The 18534-nt window shown below is 39.6% G+C and overlaps 2 protein-coding genes across 3 annotated transcripts; one reads left to right on the top strand and one right to left on the bottom strand.

Annotated features, from left to right (window-relative positions):
* Positions 1-2: 2 nt before the first annotated feature.
* dmac2l (distal membrane arm assembly component 2 like) lies at positions 3-4033 on the bottom strand. Of its 2 annotated transcripts, XM_083903308.1 has the most exons (6): positions 3993-4033; positions 3222-3302; positions 2688-2791; positions 2056-2264; positions 1397-1568; positions 3-1285 (listed from the first exon to the last, which is right to left on the bottom strand). In XM_083903308.1, exons 3-6 carry the CDS (start codon positions 2780-2782, stop codon positions 1171-1173), a joined length of 591 nt encoding a protein of 196 aa, XP_083759434.1. In that variant the 5' UTR covers positions 2783-2791; positions 3222-3302; positions 3993-4033; the 3' UTR covers positions 3-1170. The 2 variants fall into 2 exon arrangements, with proteins under 2 accessions (XP_083759434.1, XP_083759435.1); XM_083903309.1 differs by lacking the exon at positions 3222-3302 and having other exon boundaries at positions 4-1285; positions 3993-4031.
* A 158-nt stretch (positions 4034-4191) lies between these two features.
* On the top strand, positions 4192-16823 carry l2hgdh (L-2-hydroxyglutarate dehydrogenase). The gene is made up of 10 exons (XM_083902248.1): positions 4192-4424; positions 8228-8343; positions 10118-10269; positions 11159-11290; positions 11365-11527; positions 11641-11675; positions 12404-12571; positions 13230-13387; positions 13466-13597; positions 15431-16823. The coding sequence occupies exons 1-10, from the start codon at positions 4330-4332 to the stop codon at positions 15624-15626; spliced, it is 1347 nt and encodes a 448-aa protein (XP_083758374.1). The 5' UTR covers positions 4192-4329; the 3' UTR covers positions 15627-16823.
* Positions 16824-18534: the final 1711 nt, after the last annotated feature.

Genomic DNA, 18534 nt, shown 5'->3' with positions numbered 1-18534 from the left:
AATCCAAACACCATCGACCACCTGCGTGTCCTTAAGAACTCTGGTGATGCCTTCCAGCATTCAAGAGGATTCCATCACTTTGTTTTTTTGTTTTTTTTTTAAATGTGTGTTTTCCACATGAAGTGTGTCTTTTATGTCACATCTATGCACTATTCCAGCACCCTGTGACTCGGACGTGTTGGTTCAAGCTCATCTGTTTGCATTTTGCGTCGCTGTACAAAGACAAGGAGCGATGTGCTGCTCTGCTCGTAGCCGTAGACTGCAGGTGAAATGACGACGGACTGCCTTGCCTGGTTTTGCCAAATGTATTTTTTATAACGATGGACCATGTTGAGAGTGACATGTCTTAGTAGTCAACTTTGTCTTGAATATTACTTTTTTTTTGTCACGTATAATGACTAATGAGCATTTCTGAAAATATTTATTGATATCAGGAGTGAATACAACTCACTTTAACTAGCATTTAGCGTTAGCAAGACCACATTGTACTCTTTGTCTCTGGTGCTAATGATGATTTCAGCCATCTGTCTGTCTGAATATTGTACAAATGCCAAATCGATCTAAAGAGAAATGATATGAACGACTCTTACATCTTTAAAATCCTCAACGTTTCCAAATGTTTTTTCTCTCTCTGGAGCCATTTATGAGTTTTTAATACAAGGAATGTTGAGAATATAATAAAGGAGCGGAAAGTTAATTCCATCAGGGGGGAAAAGTGCTTTACTTTTATAATTTACAATTGTTTATACAAGCATAGAATAAACCTTAAATATTTCCCATTAACTATTAATACGATCTCCAAAAGACTAAAGGCTGCAGTGTGCAACAGTTTCTCAGTGCACACAGGAAGTGATTAATTTTACGCCAAAATGGATGAGGCAACAGCAACATGGTTCTAACACTTTGGAGTTGGACTGAGAACACAAAAAACAGAGCATTGTTACAGACCAAACCGAGGCAGAAGAATCACATCAACAAAATAACTAAAAGTGACACATTGCAGCTTTAAATATAATAAATGGCACACATAAAAATGTTTGCTAGTGCACACTTTTAACTTGAAAATTGAAGCCCTGCATATTCTAGTCTTTCCTCCCACAGGTTTGGGTTTTTTACTTTGAAAAACCTTTAAAAAGTTGCAGGTATAACGTGCTCAGAAACAGGAAGTTGTCATTCCAGGTCCATCACAATATCCAGATGTGGAAGTGCTGTCTGTAATCTGTTAGCCGTCGTCTGTTTGTCATTGATTCCCGGCAGATCACTGACAAACAAATGCTCCAGATTCCTGTGTGGAATTCATAATATGATCAGTTCACAAATTAAAGACTTTTCTTTTAACAAATGGAAAGTCCGTATAAGTTAAAAGACACAAATGGACAGAAACAATAATACTCACTTGAGTTTGTGCAGAGCGATAATGCCCTTATCTGTCACATTTCCACATGACACCACCTCCACCTTGTTCAAACTCTCCTGTAGACTCTCGATGGAGCTCACCCTCTCCAGGCAGGCATCTTCAAGGTAGATGCACTTGATGAACTTGATTTCCTCCAAGTGTTTCAAACCATCTAGGAAGATTTAAACAAAAATGGCATGTGAGTACTCTTTTGAAAAATCAGCTGGGTGGACAAAAGCCATACAGCTGCGAGTGCTGCAGAGAACAAGGTCAGACACGGTGAACCATCTATGTCTGCTTGATGTAAAACATCCCGGTCACTTGCGTCACTTTTTGGACACTCGGACTCGGAGATGCACTTTCACCCTCATCTTTCCTTTCGTGTTTACACAGAGGGTTATCACGTTCAGGTCGATGGCTGAGGTCAAGCTCATGTTAACACGGTTCATGCAAAATTTACTCATTCTGAACATGGCTTTAATATTTAATTTGAACAGGCTTTTCATCAGCGTCTTGTTCGCCTGTTGACCCAATGCTCGACTTTTGTTGACAACCATTGGACGGATTCCCATGAAAGTTTGTGCAAACATTCTTTGTCTTCAGGGGATGAATTCAAATGAGTGGACATACAGTAATATTGTGCACACTGTAACACTGACCAAGGTGATCAAACCCTCTGTACATGATGCAGGATTCAGTGGCGTCAATCGCCTGGATCTTGTGTCGGCCCAAAGGCCCGGACGGCAGCGCGTTGTAGTCATACTGAAAGCGATCGAAACCTTGGAACCGCACTTTGGCTCCACATCTCAGCAGCCACTCTGCCGCAGCTCGGTCTGGACCGACAGCTTTGATCCTCTCATAGTCCACCCTGAGTGAAGATCAGCAAATGTTCAGAGTACAGTACACACTGATGACACACTCAAGAAGAGAGGAGCAAAGAAGGTAACAAAACCTACATTTTGCATAGCTACAAGCTGAACAGGCCAGCTGTTTTATCACTAAACACCATTTTTAGGGCACTTTTGACCGTCCTTCTCCACTTATGATCGCATTTTTGTCTGCTTCAGCATGCACAGAAACTCAACAAACTTCGCTCAAAAAATGTGTTTTCCATTGGTGTGGCAAAATTGCTCAACACCGTCAAATTCAAAATTCAGCCCCTGGCTTCAAAACCACACACCTTTATGAGCTGGTTGCGTTGGATTAAACAATATTACACAGGTGTACCCAATAATATGCCCACCTAGTGCATGAGTTTGCAGTGTTTCAGAGCTATGAGTTGAATAATTACTTGTTGAAAACTGCGTTGAGCCAACCCCAGAGGTTTCTGCGGCCCCAGTCCCGTGGACTTGCTGCACTCTGCACTGCCTTCAATAAAAGCCTCATGTTTCTGAGCTGCAATATAAATTACACACAAAAAGGTGGCCGTTATTTTCTTTATCAACAACAACAACAACAACAATCACAATAAGAAATGTATGAGAATGTTCCAATAAGTGCACAGTGAAGATTTTATCCTTTCTTTCTTTCTTCAATCGATCGTACCACATGATTTAATGTGCAGTTTGTAGGCATTTTAACAAAGCTTGATGGAAATTATTATTAAGAGAAGAAGATGAAGGATGAGACTGAGAAGATGAAGAACTGTGATTTAAAAAAAACAAACAAAAAAAACAACAAAAGTAGTATTATATTATTAGGGCTGCAACTAATGATTATTTTAATAATCAATACAGCCAAAATATTTGCATTAAAAAATATATTTTGCAGACTGAAAATCATGTTTATGTTTTGAAATCATGTTTTGGCATGTGGCGCCACCTACCGCCGTCTACCAATCATTGCAGTCAGTAGAGTCTCAGCTGCCGAGCAACCACGGGTTGCCAGTTACGTCAGAAAACGAAACCTGAAAGATATTTTGAATTTGAATGTAGTAAACGTTTTTGGCCACATGCTAACATATGGCACCTTTAAATGTTTTGTCTGAAATGATTCAGTTTTAATGATTTCTTTGTTATATGTATGCAGCAAAGAAACCATAAAAAATGCACATTTAAAAAGCTGAAAAATCAGAATAATCAATAAACGCATTAATCAATTCTCAAAACAGTTGACAATTAAACTCTAATAATTATGATTTAACTACGGTCAAAACTCCTCAGCTCCGCTCCGATCACATACCCTGGTATATACAATAGAAGAGTACCACCAGCGGAAGCTCGCGTACCACTGATGGTACACGTACCACAGTTTGAGAACCATGGCTCTATACTATAAAGTGTAATCGGGGTTTTATGAAGAAGAGAAGAAGTGAGTGGGATTAGAAGACTTGGAACTGTAATTAAGAACTTTGAACTGTGGGGGCAGCATTACAGCTCTCGGTGTTCTGCCTACCTACAATTATTATTAGACGAAGAAGAAATATCAAGAGCTTTGAACCATTGAACAGCGTTCAAGGGCTTTCAACTGCGGTGAGGAATTTAGAACTGCTGTATATTGTTATTAGAAGAAGAAGAACTACGACATACAACGAGAGGCATAAAAAACACCAGTTGAACAAAGTGCGTCATAGTGAAAACACGTTAAACAGCCTCACCTGTCCCGTGAACAACACTGTTTACCAACGAGAGGCGGCCATTGCTGCCTTGCGACGTGAACTTTGACCGCGTGACGTGTAAGAATACAGCCTTCTCATTGGCTGTACGTGCTCCCTACGTGGAGGGCGTAAGGGTGGGCGTGACTCGGTGTCTGCTTTCACTATCGGCTGTAGCAGAGGGATGAGGAGTGAACAACAGTGAACAACAGTGAACAACAACCGGAGGGTGGAATCAGACAGAAGACACAGAAGAAAGAAAGAGATACACAGACGCAGACATTTTAGCAATGACGAGGAGAGTCTGAGGTTGTCTCTGATTTAAAAAGAAGCTTCGACAATGATCCGGATACTGAGCCGCTCGCCTTTTAAAGCTGCCGGAGCAGCGCACGCTACACTGGTGAAGGACGTAGCACGGAGAAGACAACTGCACAGGTACAGACAGAGCACACTACTACTGCTAATGACACTATACTACACTTAAGTTATGTAAGTGTACGCTTTTAACCGTTAAACAGCAGACATGCGGTTTGAAATAGTAGGCATAAAGCTGCTGCTTCCTGGAGTTGTCTTGTGATAGTGGTCTTCTGAAAGCATGCAGCACTCACTGTGGTTAAGGTTACATAACATTTCGGTTGGGTGTGTAAATGTCTGTAGAAGACTGTGGGGACACATTTGACTCAAAACTATCTTTCTAAGGACATTTTTGACGACACTGTTAAATAGCAGCTAGAATTATATCTAATTTGAAGGGCTAAACTAATAGAAAAAATACTTGAGGTATGTTATATTTTGCAAACATTCAAGCCACACATGAGTTAACCTATGTAGTCCATCAATAACAAGGCAACCAGAGATGGCAGACTTCACCCCATTCATGCAACAAGCCTCTGGCGGCCTCTGTTGGTCATAAGGACAAGTGCAAGTGCGGAAGCACAAACAAACTGACAGACAGACAGAGCCACTAAAAACAATATTTCACACTCAGTCCGTGGGGTGAAGGGATAAATAAAGTAATTTCATTACATATGATCAACTACACGTCACGTACATAAAATAAGTGACATTAAGCAATACTTCCACTACACGTTGGGGTGGGGGAAAAAAATCGTTTCACATATGTAACGATTCTAATCATCCACAATTCTGAATCGATTCATAAACTTCAAAAATCGAAAAGAAAAAAAAAACTTCTATTTCGGATAAAAAACACCAGTTTGTGTTATTTGTGTATAGTTTATTTTTGTAACTTCTGCGAGAAAAAGGCAGCTAACCTAAGCTTTTATTTACGCAAGTCATTTTTTGTACAGTAAGTACGTTTTTATTAATTAATTAATAAAAGACTTTTGTCTTAAGTTTGCCTTTGTGTGATCACATTATCACATTATCTTATACAAACTGTATTGTCTTGATGCCATAATTTGCCTTATAGGGACACTGTGTAGTATTTACTGGTTTATATAACCCAAAATCCACATTTTTATACATATTATGTGCTCCTGCATTGTCTAGTCGCTGTATAATATCCTTTGTTTTATTTTCGACGAATTTCAAAAAGTCATGTAAAATAACATGGTCGCGGGCCGCTACTGCATTGCCACAATGCCATGTTTCTACGGGAGCCTGTAAGGATAAACGCGAGAGAACAAATCAAGCGTCTCTTTACTTGTAGCAGAAGTCCCGCCTCCACTCTCTCCGCTTCGTCTGCTACGGCCGCGGTAGCTCGTCCTCTCCCTCGCCTCACGAACCTCATCTGCTGACACGGAGAAAGACGACGAGGACGACATTTGACCGGCTGAGGATACCGTAGCGCTCAGGGAAGGGAGGGGGGGTGAGCAGAGGAGCAGTTCTTTGTTGTAAATTTCAGCCTCTCCTCTAGATGGCACTATAAACTACTTACTTCACCTTTAACACACTATGCATTGTATCCATTTTTTAATCGAGAATCGTTTGAATCGAGAATTGAATCGTGACCCTAAGAATCAGAATCGAATCGAATCGTGAGCCACCCAAAGATTCACATCCCTAACTACATGCGCTGTAGATTTCACTGCACTGAAAGTGGTTCCAGTTAAAGGTTATTATTAGGCACTTAGTTGGGGAGTACATTATGGCGCTGGCAGTTCTCACTAAGAACACTGTACAGTACAGTGTGTACTAGGACAAACTTTGTGTCAAGTTGTTTGTGTTGCCTTTGTACAAAATGCTCGGAGAAGAGAAAATCTTAATCCTTTTGTTTGTATCTTCTCTCTACACTGGTTGCCTACAAGTTTTATCATTTATGTGATTAACTTTTCAACGTCTACAGGGGCAAGACTGCTAGGTATATACATATAAAAGATATGTAGTTCCTTATGAGCCAAAGCTCTAGGTTCATAGACCATAGACCTTTAACTGTACAATTATTACTTTAACGACATAATGTAACCTGCTTTTATTGCTTTATTACTCTAACTTTTAGTGTTTTATGTTTGTATGGTTGCTGTTTGTTTTGGAAAGCATTTTTCATTGTCTTGAGTTATTAAGTGTTGGAATAATATTAAATAATTTAATGCAAAAACTGTTGAATATTGTGAGGAATATAGACATTAAACATAGTTATAGTATACAGTGTTGATGTCTTTCAGCTTTGGGTTTGTTGCTGCTAACAGAGAGACCACGACAGTGAGTAGTTCTGTGCAGATGATAAAAAAATTAATTAAATGCATTATTTCCATTCCAGAAATAATAGTTTTATTTGGGCAAGAAAATAATCTTAATGCCCTGCTTGAAACATGTCTTGCTGCTACTCCAAACATCACTTGCTACGTAGATTGATGAAATGTGAAATTTGGGAACAAGTCACATTACAATTAAATAAACCATCTGCATTAAACTAATTCACTTCTCTAATTCACTCATTTCTCTGCCCATCAAGTTGTTTAGGGATTGAAGCAAAGTGTTCTAGGCTGCCATATTGGCAGTAAATGCTAAAATAAAGCAAAAATCAATTATCTACATGTATGGTAAGTTACTGGTCAACCAAGACTAGGACATGGAACAAGTTGTTCTGACAGAGACTTAAACCCTGGTCCCAATGAGGCAGAACCTCATTTTGAGGCCCTGGTTAACTAACGTAACTGGCTGCCACGAAACCACGGGTTGCCAGTTACGTCAGGAAAAGAAACGTAAAAGACCTTGGTATTTTGAATTTGAATGTAGTAACCGTTTTTGGCCACATTCTTACATGTGGCACCTTTAATTTTACACATTCTACTGTTAGAACAATATGTTTTATCATTCACGTACTTTATGTTGAGACATTCCTGCAGCACATGTTTCTCATCAAAACCTACAGGATGTAGTGAGTCGTGGCACACGCACCTTATGTAACAGGGGGAAGGAACAGCCTTCTCCTCCCCCAGCCTGCTATATGTAAACTGGGATGCATTTATTGACCAGGCAAGATAAATGTGTTGTTAATACGCCCTAACAGCAGTGGGGTGTTTTTTTGCATTAAATAAAAATTTATACAAAAAAATAGCAACTTAAAAAGAACTGAAAATGGAGAAAGAGGACACAGCTCTGAGGGCGAGCTTTGTTCCAGATGTGCAGTGCATGAAAACTAAACACGGTTTCCCTGTGGGGATTTTCTGGATTCCAATTTAGTCTGTTACATGACACCAGCAAGACATTATATAAGTGACATAACAGATAAATTGCTGTATTATAGTATTTGTTTCTGCAGGTTTGAGGAAGTAAAGTCTGTGTCTTTTTCTTGTACAGAGGGACAAACATGTCTTTCTCCTTTTCTCTATTGGTTTTCCTGTCTCCGCCCCCAACAATGAGCCTCAGTCTGGTTTTCATGTTAAAAAACGAAAAGCAAGATGTGAGCCGTTCGCTTCACGAGAAAGTATTTTTACGATGTGCAGTCTCATGGTGGAGGCACTGAAACGGCTGCTAACGCTTACATTTCTCCCTCTGGTTTGTGCGATCATAGTTTGAACCAATGCGGTGACTAATGGATTTACTCTACGGAGAAGCTTGTGACTCAGCTGTTTGTTGCCTTTGTAAACAAAGTCTGTCAGCTACAACACTTCTTGTGCTTCTGCTTCCAAAGGTTGATCATGCAATCGTGCACATTTGGACACTGAATGCTTTATTTGTCCCAATTGCAGCCTGTGGAACTATTGACTAATAAGCAGCCATTTCAAATCTGAATTGTCCGTGACCTCGCTTTCTTCTTGTCATTATTTCAGCACGTACGATGTGGCAATCGTCGGTGGCGGTATTGTGGGCTTGGCCACAGCCAGAGAGCTCATCCTGCGACACCCGTCGCTCAGCTTCATCCTGTTGGAGAAGGAAAAGGAGCTCGGTGGGTGGAGGTCTGACATTTGCTGACTGTTAGAAAGAACATGTGACGGTTAAAGGTGCCATCTGTAAGAATGTGGCCAAAAACGGTTACTACATTCAAATTCAAAATACCGAGGTCTTTTAGGTTTCGTTTTCTGACGTAAGTGGCAACCCGTGGTTGCTCGGCAGCTGAGACTCTACTGACTGCAATGATTGGTAGACGGCGGTAGGGGGCGCCACATGCCAAAACATGATTTCAAAACTTAAACATGATTTGCAGTCTGCAAAAAAATGTTTTTAATGCAAATATTTTGGCTGCACTGTTGTTGTTGGTGAGTTCAGTTTGTTATATGAACATAATTCCTGAGTCTCTGTGACATATTAGGAGGATTTTATGGCCAGTTGCTTTAGACTTATTACATATTGCACCTTAAGTGCTGAGTTACAGGTGAACGCTAATGTTGTGGGAATAATTCAATTCGATCTTAAGGCACTTTACATGGTCATGCAGAAACCTTATATTATTATATAGAGATACAGGGTTACCACAGGTCCTTGAAATCCATGAAAGTTTGTGAATAATAACATAACATAAATAAATGTCAAGGCCATTGAAAGTTTTTGAAAATTGATGAACGTAGACTAGGCCTACGCATCACGAACGTCTCTCTCCGCCGTTGACGTGAGATTCCACGCAGAGCAATGAGCGAGTAACGCTCAGCAAGAGAGAGCAAATGACTCTGTGATGTCTGGGAAATTCCAAAGATCTGACTCGCCAAAGAACATTACAAAGACCGTCTTTGACCAAGAATCCAAGGACAAGCACTTGTCCAAGATGCAGAGCGTAGAGTGAAGACGATCTTATAAGTTGACCTCACATCTTAAGCTGTGTCGGCAGCACATTCGGTCCTTGAAAAATCTTCGAATTTGCTGTCAACCAAGGTGTGAGAACCCTGGTGAAAGCAGTCGGCGCCAGTTCAGAGAAAAAACAAGAAGACTGTGCTAAAGACTGTGCACATTTGCTCAGTGTTGCCATGTTAGTCAGTGCACCATTTATTTGTTCCATTATCCTGGCAGTCAACCGATAAATTAAACATTAATGACGACCCGTCGTTACGCCCACTTTTATGAGCTATTGACACGTTTTCAACACCGACTTCATCTGTTTCTTTGGACCAGACTTTGACTCTGATAACAGGCCTACCTGCACTTCTACTGTAGCTTAAAAATACAACAACACGACAACCTTTTCTGGCCAGAAAACTGACGATTGGGAAACGCTCAATCCCTGCACCAAAGTCCATAGAAAAAGGCAGTGTTTTTATAGTATGGCACACAGGAGTTTAAAAAAAAATCAAATTCTGCCTCTATTAATAAATGCAAACGTGTTTCTTTGTGACATGGGTTTTCGAAATCCTTTGTTTGTATTGACATAGGCAGAAGGCCAGCAGCTCCTCTGTCTATGGGAGCTGAAATTACTGATTTTCTCTGTGGACTTTGGGGTATGGAGAGTGCACACACTTTAAAACTATCCCTTATAATTACATTAATTATCACAATTCTGAATGAACAAATGATATGCCAGTTTTCGTGTAATACATTGTGGTAGTCTAAGACTGTTTGTTTTGTGACATGTAAAAGACAACTCTATAAAAGGTCACCTATCTACAAATAGAGCAAATGTGTGTAGGAAACACAAGAATCTACACATTTGTGATGCTTTTCTCTCAACATATGGCTGTTCATAAAACCCATTCTTGTTCTTCACGTTCTCTGCCCCTTTTCTCGCTCACCAGCCGTACATCAGAGTGGGCACAACAGTGGAGTCATTCACAGCGGGATCTACTACAAGCCGGGCTCGCTGAAGGCCCGACTGTGTGTGCGAGGAGCCACTCTCAGCTACGAGTACTGCGACAAGAAAGGACTCCCTTACAAGAGATGTGGAAAGGTCTGATTCTGCGTTTCATACGGTTTCTGACATACATATAGGACTGACATTGTTTTTTTTTTTGTTGGTGTTTCTCAGATAACGTTCCAAGACTTTAGGAAAATAACAATTCTGCACCTTGCAAGTGCACGTGTAAAAGATTTATAACAATGTATTTCCCAAAAGTCAGAATGAACCTGTTGTCAAATGTCTAATACCTTATTGTACACAAGCATACAAAATCAAAGGCTGCAAAAATGAATGGATTACTGAACTAGAAAAGCACTGGGAGAGCGCAGACCTCCGCCAAGGCAGCTCAGTGTTTACATGATACCCCTTGCCGTGTACGTGTACCTTAGCGTGTACGGATCACGCCCAAAATATAATCGCTTCTTCCTGGTCCCATTGCGGACATTTCCTGGAAATTTCATCCAAATCCGTCCGTAACCGACAGACAGACAAACAAACAAACTCCGGCGTAAATATATAGTACCTCCTGGTGGAAGTCAATGAGTCATCATTAATTTTAATAGTTCATTGAGCGTTTTTTTTTTATAATTAAAACAAGCTCTCTGATTTTTTAGCTTCTAACGAGCAAATATTTTCTGGTTTCTTTGCTCCGAGTAACAAAGAAATAATGAATTTTTGGTTTGAGGACAAAAATGAGGCATTGCCAACTTTGGGAAACACTGGTTGACATGAACAACAACTCATCGATTATTCGAGAAAATAATCAACAAACCATATTTTTTTCCTGTCTAAATTAAAATGTTAGAGCTTCAACCACATACATAGAATCTCAAATAGCACGTGATGTCAGTATTATGTCCCTGATGGAGACACATGGTCCTGCACAGCTGCTGCAACTGTGAATCATCCCTTTACTGACCCCATTCTTCTGTGGTTGCAGCTCATTGTGGCCGTGGAGCAGGAGGAGGTTCCCCGATTGAAAGCTCTGTACGAGCGCGGGCTGGAGAACAGCGTGCGCGATCTCAGCATGATCGACGCCAAGGCCATTCGAGAGCGGGAGCCGTTCTGCAGAGTAAGAGACGCCAGGTCCGTACGTTTTTGTTTCGCACACAAGCGGTGAGGTCTCACAGCATGTCATGTGTTCAGGGTATCATGGCCTTGGATTCACCATACACCGGCATTGTGGACTGGAGGATGGTGGCTCTCAGCTATGGAGAAGACTTTGAGGAGGCAGGCGGGAAGGTGGTGACTGACTTTGAAGTCACAGATATTTCTGCGGTCAAGGAGAGTCCAGCAGGGAGCTCAGATGGTAAATACAGGTTCTTTGCGTTTGTGTGTCAACTGTCAACACAATTTCGATTTAATAGACTGAAAGGTACAGTGTTCAAGCCTGTGTTTACAGTAAAAATATTATATTTACAGGAATGAAATATCCAATTGCAATCCACGACAAACGGGTAAGACAAAGCAGATATAAATATGAGTATGTATATATATATAATAAAAAAATGTTCAATACTTATTAATGCTTAACTAATGCTAATAGTGTGTACTATGAATATATTATATATATGTATATATTATAAAGTGTTACCATATACTGTATATGAATATATGTGTGTGTGTATATGTATATGTATATATGTATCTTTATATGTATGTATATATACTGTAAGGTGTGTAAATGTATGTATGTGTGTATGTGTATACATATACACAATCATATATATACACACACACACACACATATATATATATATATATATATATATATATATATATATATATATATATATATATATATATATATATATATACTTCCATATGTATATATATATATATAAAGCACATTAGTATGTCTTCATTAAGATGTCAAATTATAGTTATTTACTTGCATTCCTGAACAGAAAAAGAGAAGAAGCCCAGTGAGTGAACTGAATTCACCTTTAATATATATATTAAAGGTGAATTCAGTTAATTTGTTTGCCAAACAAATAACAATGATATTTTGAAGTTTTAAAATCAAAATAAATCTAAGCGGCCCGAATTATCCTGACGGTCATCATAACTAAAAGTCAAAGAAATATCTCCCATCTGGGATAGACAAATTATGGTAATATGCACATCAGGCTAACGTAGGCTGTGCTCTGTTCTTGTCATCCTCTGCATTCTTCTGTTTCACCAGGGCAATGAGGTGCAGTGCCGCTACGTCCTGACCTGTGGAGGTCTCTACTCGGACCGCCTTTCACAGATATCTGGATGCAGTCGGGAGCCGCGGATCGTCCCGTTCAGGGGAGACTATTTGATCCTGAAACCAGAAAAACAGTATCTGGTCAAAGGAAACATCTACCCTGTAAGTCTGCTTGAAGATCCATGTGTCCATTGCTGTTTTCATGTCTGGAGAACTGGATCAAGGAGTATTTGCTGTTGGGCGAGGAGCCAGGATTATCTGGATTTCTTCCTGCTGAGCTCACTTGAACTATGACTGGAGAATATTTCGGACTTCAGTGCATGTCTGACAGTAGCTAATGGTCTAATTCTTGTACCGTGTATGAATTCTAATCTCAAAATTTGGATTTCCACATTAGTCTCTGTCCTTGTTTTCGTGGATGTTAATACACAGTCATATCCCTCACAGCTACACATAATTTAGTGCATGTGAACATGTTTTCAGCTCTCAAACCAAGAAAACTGAACAAATATTACTCAGCAAGATGATCTGACAAAAGTTTATTCTCAAACAAAAAGATAACTGTGTGCTTTTGGAGTCATACATATCACATTTTAATCTTCTTTTGTGATGCAGCTTTACAATTCTGGTTATAACTAGATTCAAATAACAAAAACATGATCCCAGTAACCCAAACATACTGTAACTGCCTAATGTTGTCGAACAAAAAACAAGCCCATATTGCATTTATTTCTTCTTATTTTTCTTGCTCTGCAGGGTATTTAAGTTGAAAAAGGAACTATTATATTGTTAAATAATATTATGAAACATGTTTCCGCAGGTTCCTGATCCTCGATTCCCCTTCCTCGGAGTTCACTTCACCCCACGGATGGACGGGAGTATTTGGCTCGGTCCTAACGCGATCCTTGCCTTCAAAAGGGAGGGTTATAAAATGTTGGATTTCAATATCAAAGACTTTGCCGATGCCATCTCATTCAGGTGCATATATAGTGATTCTTTTCCCCCCCCATTGTGTAACATAGTCTTTTAACACCTGTCGTCTTCACGCACTTGCAGGGGCCTTCAGAAGCTGGTGCTGAGGAACATGATATTCGGGATTGGAGAAATGTACAGAGGCTTTGTCATGGGTGCTCAGGTTAAAATCCTGCAGAAGTACATTCCTGAAATCTCGCTGAGTGACGTGCTCAGGTAAAAACAATGACACAGCATCTGAATATACATTTTAGATTATTTAATTGGGGTCCACACGGGGCGGAAAAGTGGCTAGAACTGTTGTCTTACAGCAAAAAGACTTTGGGTCATTCTGTATGGAGATGAATGGTCTCCTCGTTTTGGTAAAAAATGGATCTAATGATTCTAGAGGACAAAATAACATCGTAACATCAGGATTTTTAATTTTAAAAAAAATATTGAAAAGCTTACATATGAAAACTTCACTGTGACATCAATTTTATTCAACACCACCGCTGTGAAAACAAGAGAGGAGATTGTGATCATGTTTTACAACTTTGAAAACACTAATCCTGGTTCACATTATGAAACTGCAGTGATAACAAAGTCAGGTGATTGTTGTCGCATCATGTGACACGTCTCTCTATCGGGCCTCTGTACTCTGATGTAAAAATAGTCTCTAAGTGAAGACAGCATGTTTCTCACTGGATATTTATTCACTGGAATATAGTGAATAATATAGTGATGACTCCTATTTCATTTTTTCTTTCACTTTTTGGGAAAGTCTTCACTACACACACTGTGAGTGTGGACGGGCAACTAGTATAGTAATATTCTTGATTTTAAATATTCGCTCTGGTAATTGTTTAATCTGTCAATTATTTTCTCACTTAAAAGTCCAGGTTGTAACAGGATTATGGCTTTAAAATATATATATATATATTTTTTTTAAATGTTACATTTTTGTTTAAATGTACTTAATAAGGCTGCCACTTTTTTTAAATTAATTTATTTCAAATGTGGGATGTAAAAATCAGGTATTTGAAGGGGACTTACAGCAGTCTCCATCATTTCACACCATTTGAAGTAGTACCCCTTAGGATCCACCAGAGGGTGCCCGTAAGGTCTCCTATCAGTTTGACCTCTCACCAACACCCTCTTGACTGATCAGTAAACTCGGGGTCATTTGGAAACATGTTGCCACAAAATGGAGGACAAAAGTTCTAAAAGTTTTAGAATTCTAGTTCTAATATATTCTTTATTTGGTCCGTGAAATGTCAGGGGAAAAAAAAAAGCAGTTTACCTTCATAGGGGAACACAGACACCAGATATCGTTCATATTTAAGAAGCAGAAATATTTTATTTAATATTAAAACTACACTCGGAGGTATCAGTTTTATGGTAGAATGTCAATATTATATATTTAAAAACCAGTGTTTTCTGTTCTTAAGTAGAATTCTCATATATCTGTACTCTACTTTTACTCTGATACACGTCGTCGTTACTCGTTACTACAAAATAAAAGTTGAGTTGTTGACGTAATGCCTGTTTGTTGTCGCTAGCTGTTTTTAGCGGCACTAGCTGTTAGCTGCTCAGCTGTTAGCCGCAGATTTCGGTTTCTGGTCTCTGGGTTTCTGCTAACAGTGTGATGTTTTTTCAGCTCTCGGCTGAGCAGCCAACCCATACTATTACATTTACTTCTAATACTTAAGGACATTTTATATCAGAAAAGTACTTTTGATTATTAAGCACAGTAAATGTGAAGTACTTTAAGACTTTTACTGAACTCATTTGCGAAAAGGTGACTTTAACTTCTACCAAAGTCATTTTCTGGTAAGATACTCAAGTATCGCTTTCAAGTACTTTATACAAGACTATTAAAAACATGATGGAACTTGGCAGTGATGTATATGCCACTCATCGGCTGTGAATCAGGCGTATGATGGATTAAATGATGACCAAAATATGTGGTTACTGATTTAAAAGTCATCACTAATGGATTCATTAGTGCAGTTGTCGGTTGTGAGTATTCAGAAGTGTCTCTGTAACCCTGGTTGTTTTTCTCTTCAGGGGTCCTTCAGGAGTTCGAGCTCAAGCCCTCGACCGGGACGGAAACCTCGTGGACGACTTTGTTTTCGACGGCGGGGTTGGAGATGTGGGCAGTCGTGTGCTCCACGTGCGAAACGCTCCCTCGCCGGCAGCCACTTCCTCCCTCGCCATCGGCGAGATGATCGCAGACGAGGTGGAGAATCGCTTCACATTATAGGAAACCAGGAAAACCAACCGACCGCCTTAGCTTGTTACGGTTACAAGTCACTGTCACAGTGTCTACATCATCGAGATTTTTTTTTTTTTTTTATCATTATTAAAACACGATTTATAGTTACGACTCATCAACACAATCACATTTTAAAACAAAACTACATTTCATTTTCTTTCTACATTTCTTCTTTTTTTTTTTACATTAGTGAGTGCGTTTACATGCACACTAAAAACTGATTATTATCAGGTTTTTGTAGTTATCTGGTTATTCAAGTGCTCACGTAAACGGAATAAACCGAAATCATTATCAGTTTATTGCCGTTATCTGTTTTTCTAAAACCTGTTTAACACACCTAGGTTTCTGTCAATAATCTGATATTTTAGAGAGATGTATACACCTTAAACGGTTTATTCCAGTTACCAAATTATTGCCAGTAATCTTCTTCTTCTTCTTTTTTTAGTGAGCATGTAAACGCACTCATTGTCTAAAAGTAGTACATCGACAATTACCGCTGAAACTGTAAAACTGAGGTTTTTAACTCAAATAAGATATCATCATATCATATAAATATATCAATACAGTAATATCTTCTTCTTTTTTAATGAAAATTCTGACTTTAAATGAAGTTAAATCCGTCCAAATTGTTGCGCAAACATTTTGGGGAACTTCATCCAGTCAAAATAATTATCCTGATATTACCAAAGATTCCACACCAGATAACTGATGTAAGGCACAGTTAAAGCTACAGAGGGCACCGTTTATGAAGAAAGATGGGTTGTGCTGATTGTGATTGAAAGGTTTTCAGTGTTGCACAGTTGTCTGCTGGAAAAATGTAACCTAAACTGTTTTTTACTCTCATTGTATAACAAGAATAGTTGTTTATTTTATGTGTGGCTGTGACGAGACGATCTCATTTAATTCTGCTACGATTTGCTCATTGTTTGAGGCATCACTAAAAATGTCCTCACACTGTCCCTATAAACATTGTCTTCCTTGCTGTTATGTTAGTCCATTTATTGACAAATGACTGCTTTTTTATATACATATATTTTAATAGCGAATGTACCTACGTTTATGGCTTGCGACATGAAATGTTCAAGTATAATAAATGTTGAATAAATGTTAATATTTCCCCACAAATAGCAAGAACAAAACAATAAATGACCAGAAATGTAGATTTTTCTTATGTCATAGTTTTGTCTCAACACACAAGCACACACTAACAGTGATAAGAGAATTAGATTTGACCAAAATGCGTAGTGTGCTTTTGCTGCTTTTTTGTAGCACTTACACAGTTTGACCACAAGGAGGCAGAATCGCAGCAACAAGTATCTGAGGGTGATTTTTAATGTAAGCGAAAAATGTATATATTAATGCTTGTCTATGACTTTATACTGTTATTAAAATAAAGTGCATTTCTTCTTAAAAATGTATTTTAATTAAATGTGTTTATTTTGTTGCAGCTGAAACGGCAACAAAATTAGTTTAGAATAAGGTCATATCCACACAGAAACGTCTTTGCCGTTAAACCCCCCCCCCAAAAAACAGTTCAATTTTTCATAGAAAACTAGCTTTGTGTGCTGGGGGACAGTGGACGGGTGGGGGGTGGCAGAGGCGGGTCACCAAAATGCAGCGAGACGGCCCTGTGTGTAAGTGCTGCTTTTTTGAAGCACTTACACAGTTTGACCACAAGGAGGCAGAATCGCAGCAACAAGCATTCTGAGGGAGATTTTTAATGTAAATTATATTATATAATTTCCTCTTAATATTTGTACTGTCGATGTCTTTATACTAATATTAAAATAACGTGCATTTCTTCTTTTTATATGTGTGTTTTATGTTTGTATTTGAATGTATTTGATAATGTTAATAATAGTTTAGAATAAAGAGGTTGATTATGTTTCCTCCACACAGTACTGTAACTACACTATCTGTTCACTCTGCCTTTTCATTGTGATGAGACAGAAAGTCCAGCCTTGTTTTTCTTTTCCCCCCCCTCGCCCAATGAAATGTGAAATCACGCAGCGTGCGTGCCTGACAGCGGACGCGGCAGCAGACAGACAGACAGACAGATAGACAGACCGACAGACAGGCAGGCAGGCAGGCAGCGGAGTTGGTACGAACATCTTCGACTTCACACACCAAAAACACCTCGACTCCGCTGCTCCGCTCACAGATGTGCCTCGGACCGCTCGCTCTCTTTGAGGGAGGATTTACCGCTGGATTTAGTGCCCGATCACCGCGGAGAAGATGTCTAAACCCGCAGTAACCAGCGCAGGAGACAGTGTGCCTTGTTCGGAGCTGAAGGGGTCGTGTGCCACAACATAAAACTCGGAGCGCATCGAGGCCAACAACAGCAGCAGCAGCCGCCGCCGTGTACTGTAGCACTAGTTAGCTGCTCGGCTAAAACTAGCCTGCTAACGTTACAGGTGTTCAGGCAGAAAAAATACCAAACATAACTTGTAGCTGTAGCTAGCTGGCAACAAGTTGCGCCCCCATGTCGTGACTCAAGGCTGAACTTAATGTGCCTATTTTTCGCTTTTAAACACACGCCAAGTAGCAAGTATAACACTTAGCAACATTGTTGTTAGCCAGTAGCCTTTTAGCCAGACGCTGTCCCGTGTTTACAGCAGCGAAGCTAGCCCCGCTAGCCACCAAGCTAGCGAGTTAACTTTCTAGCTACATGTGCGGATTTCTATTTGTAGCTTATTTTTTCACTCTTTAGCCCAACACCATCGCGGACGCTCAGTGTTGTTTCGTGATACTCTTCACATTTGCGAGCCAGAGTCAGTTTGACTTGTTTTTGCCCACCGTGCCTGCCCCGGACTGACCCACCCACAAGGACTATCTATCCGGGGCCGATGCTGACAGTTCAGCCCGGATCACGGCAACGCCAGGAGCCGCTACAGCA

This window comes from Microchirus variegatus (genome assembly GCF_963457635.1).
Source record: "Microchirus variegatus genome assembly, chromosome: 16".
NCBI lineage: Eukaryota > Metazoa > Chordata > Actinopteri > Pleuronectiformes > Soleidae > Microchirus > Microchirus variegatus.
This window is presented reverse-complemented; position numbering and strand designations above follow the sequence as displayed.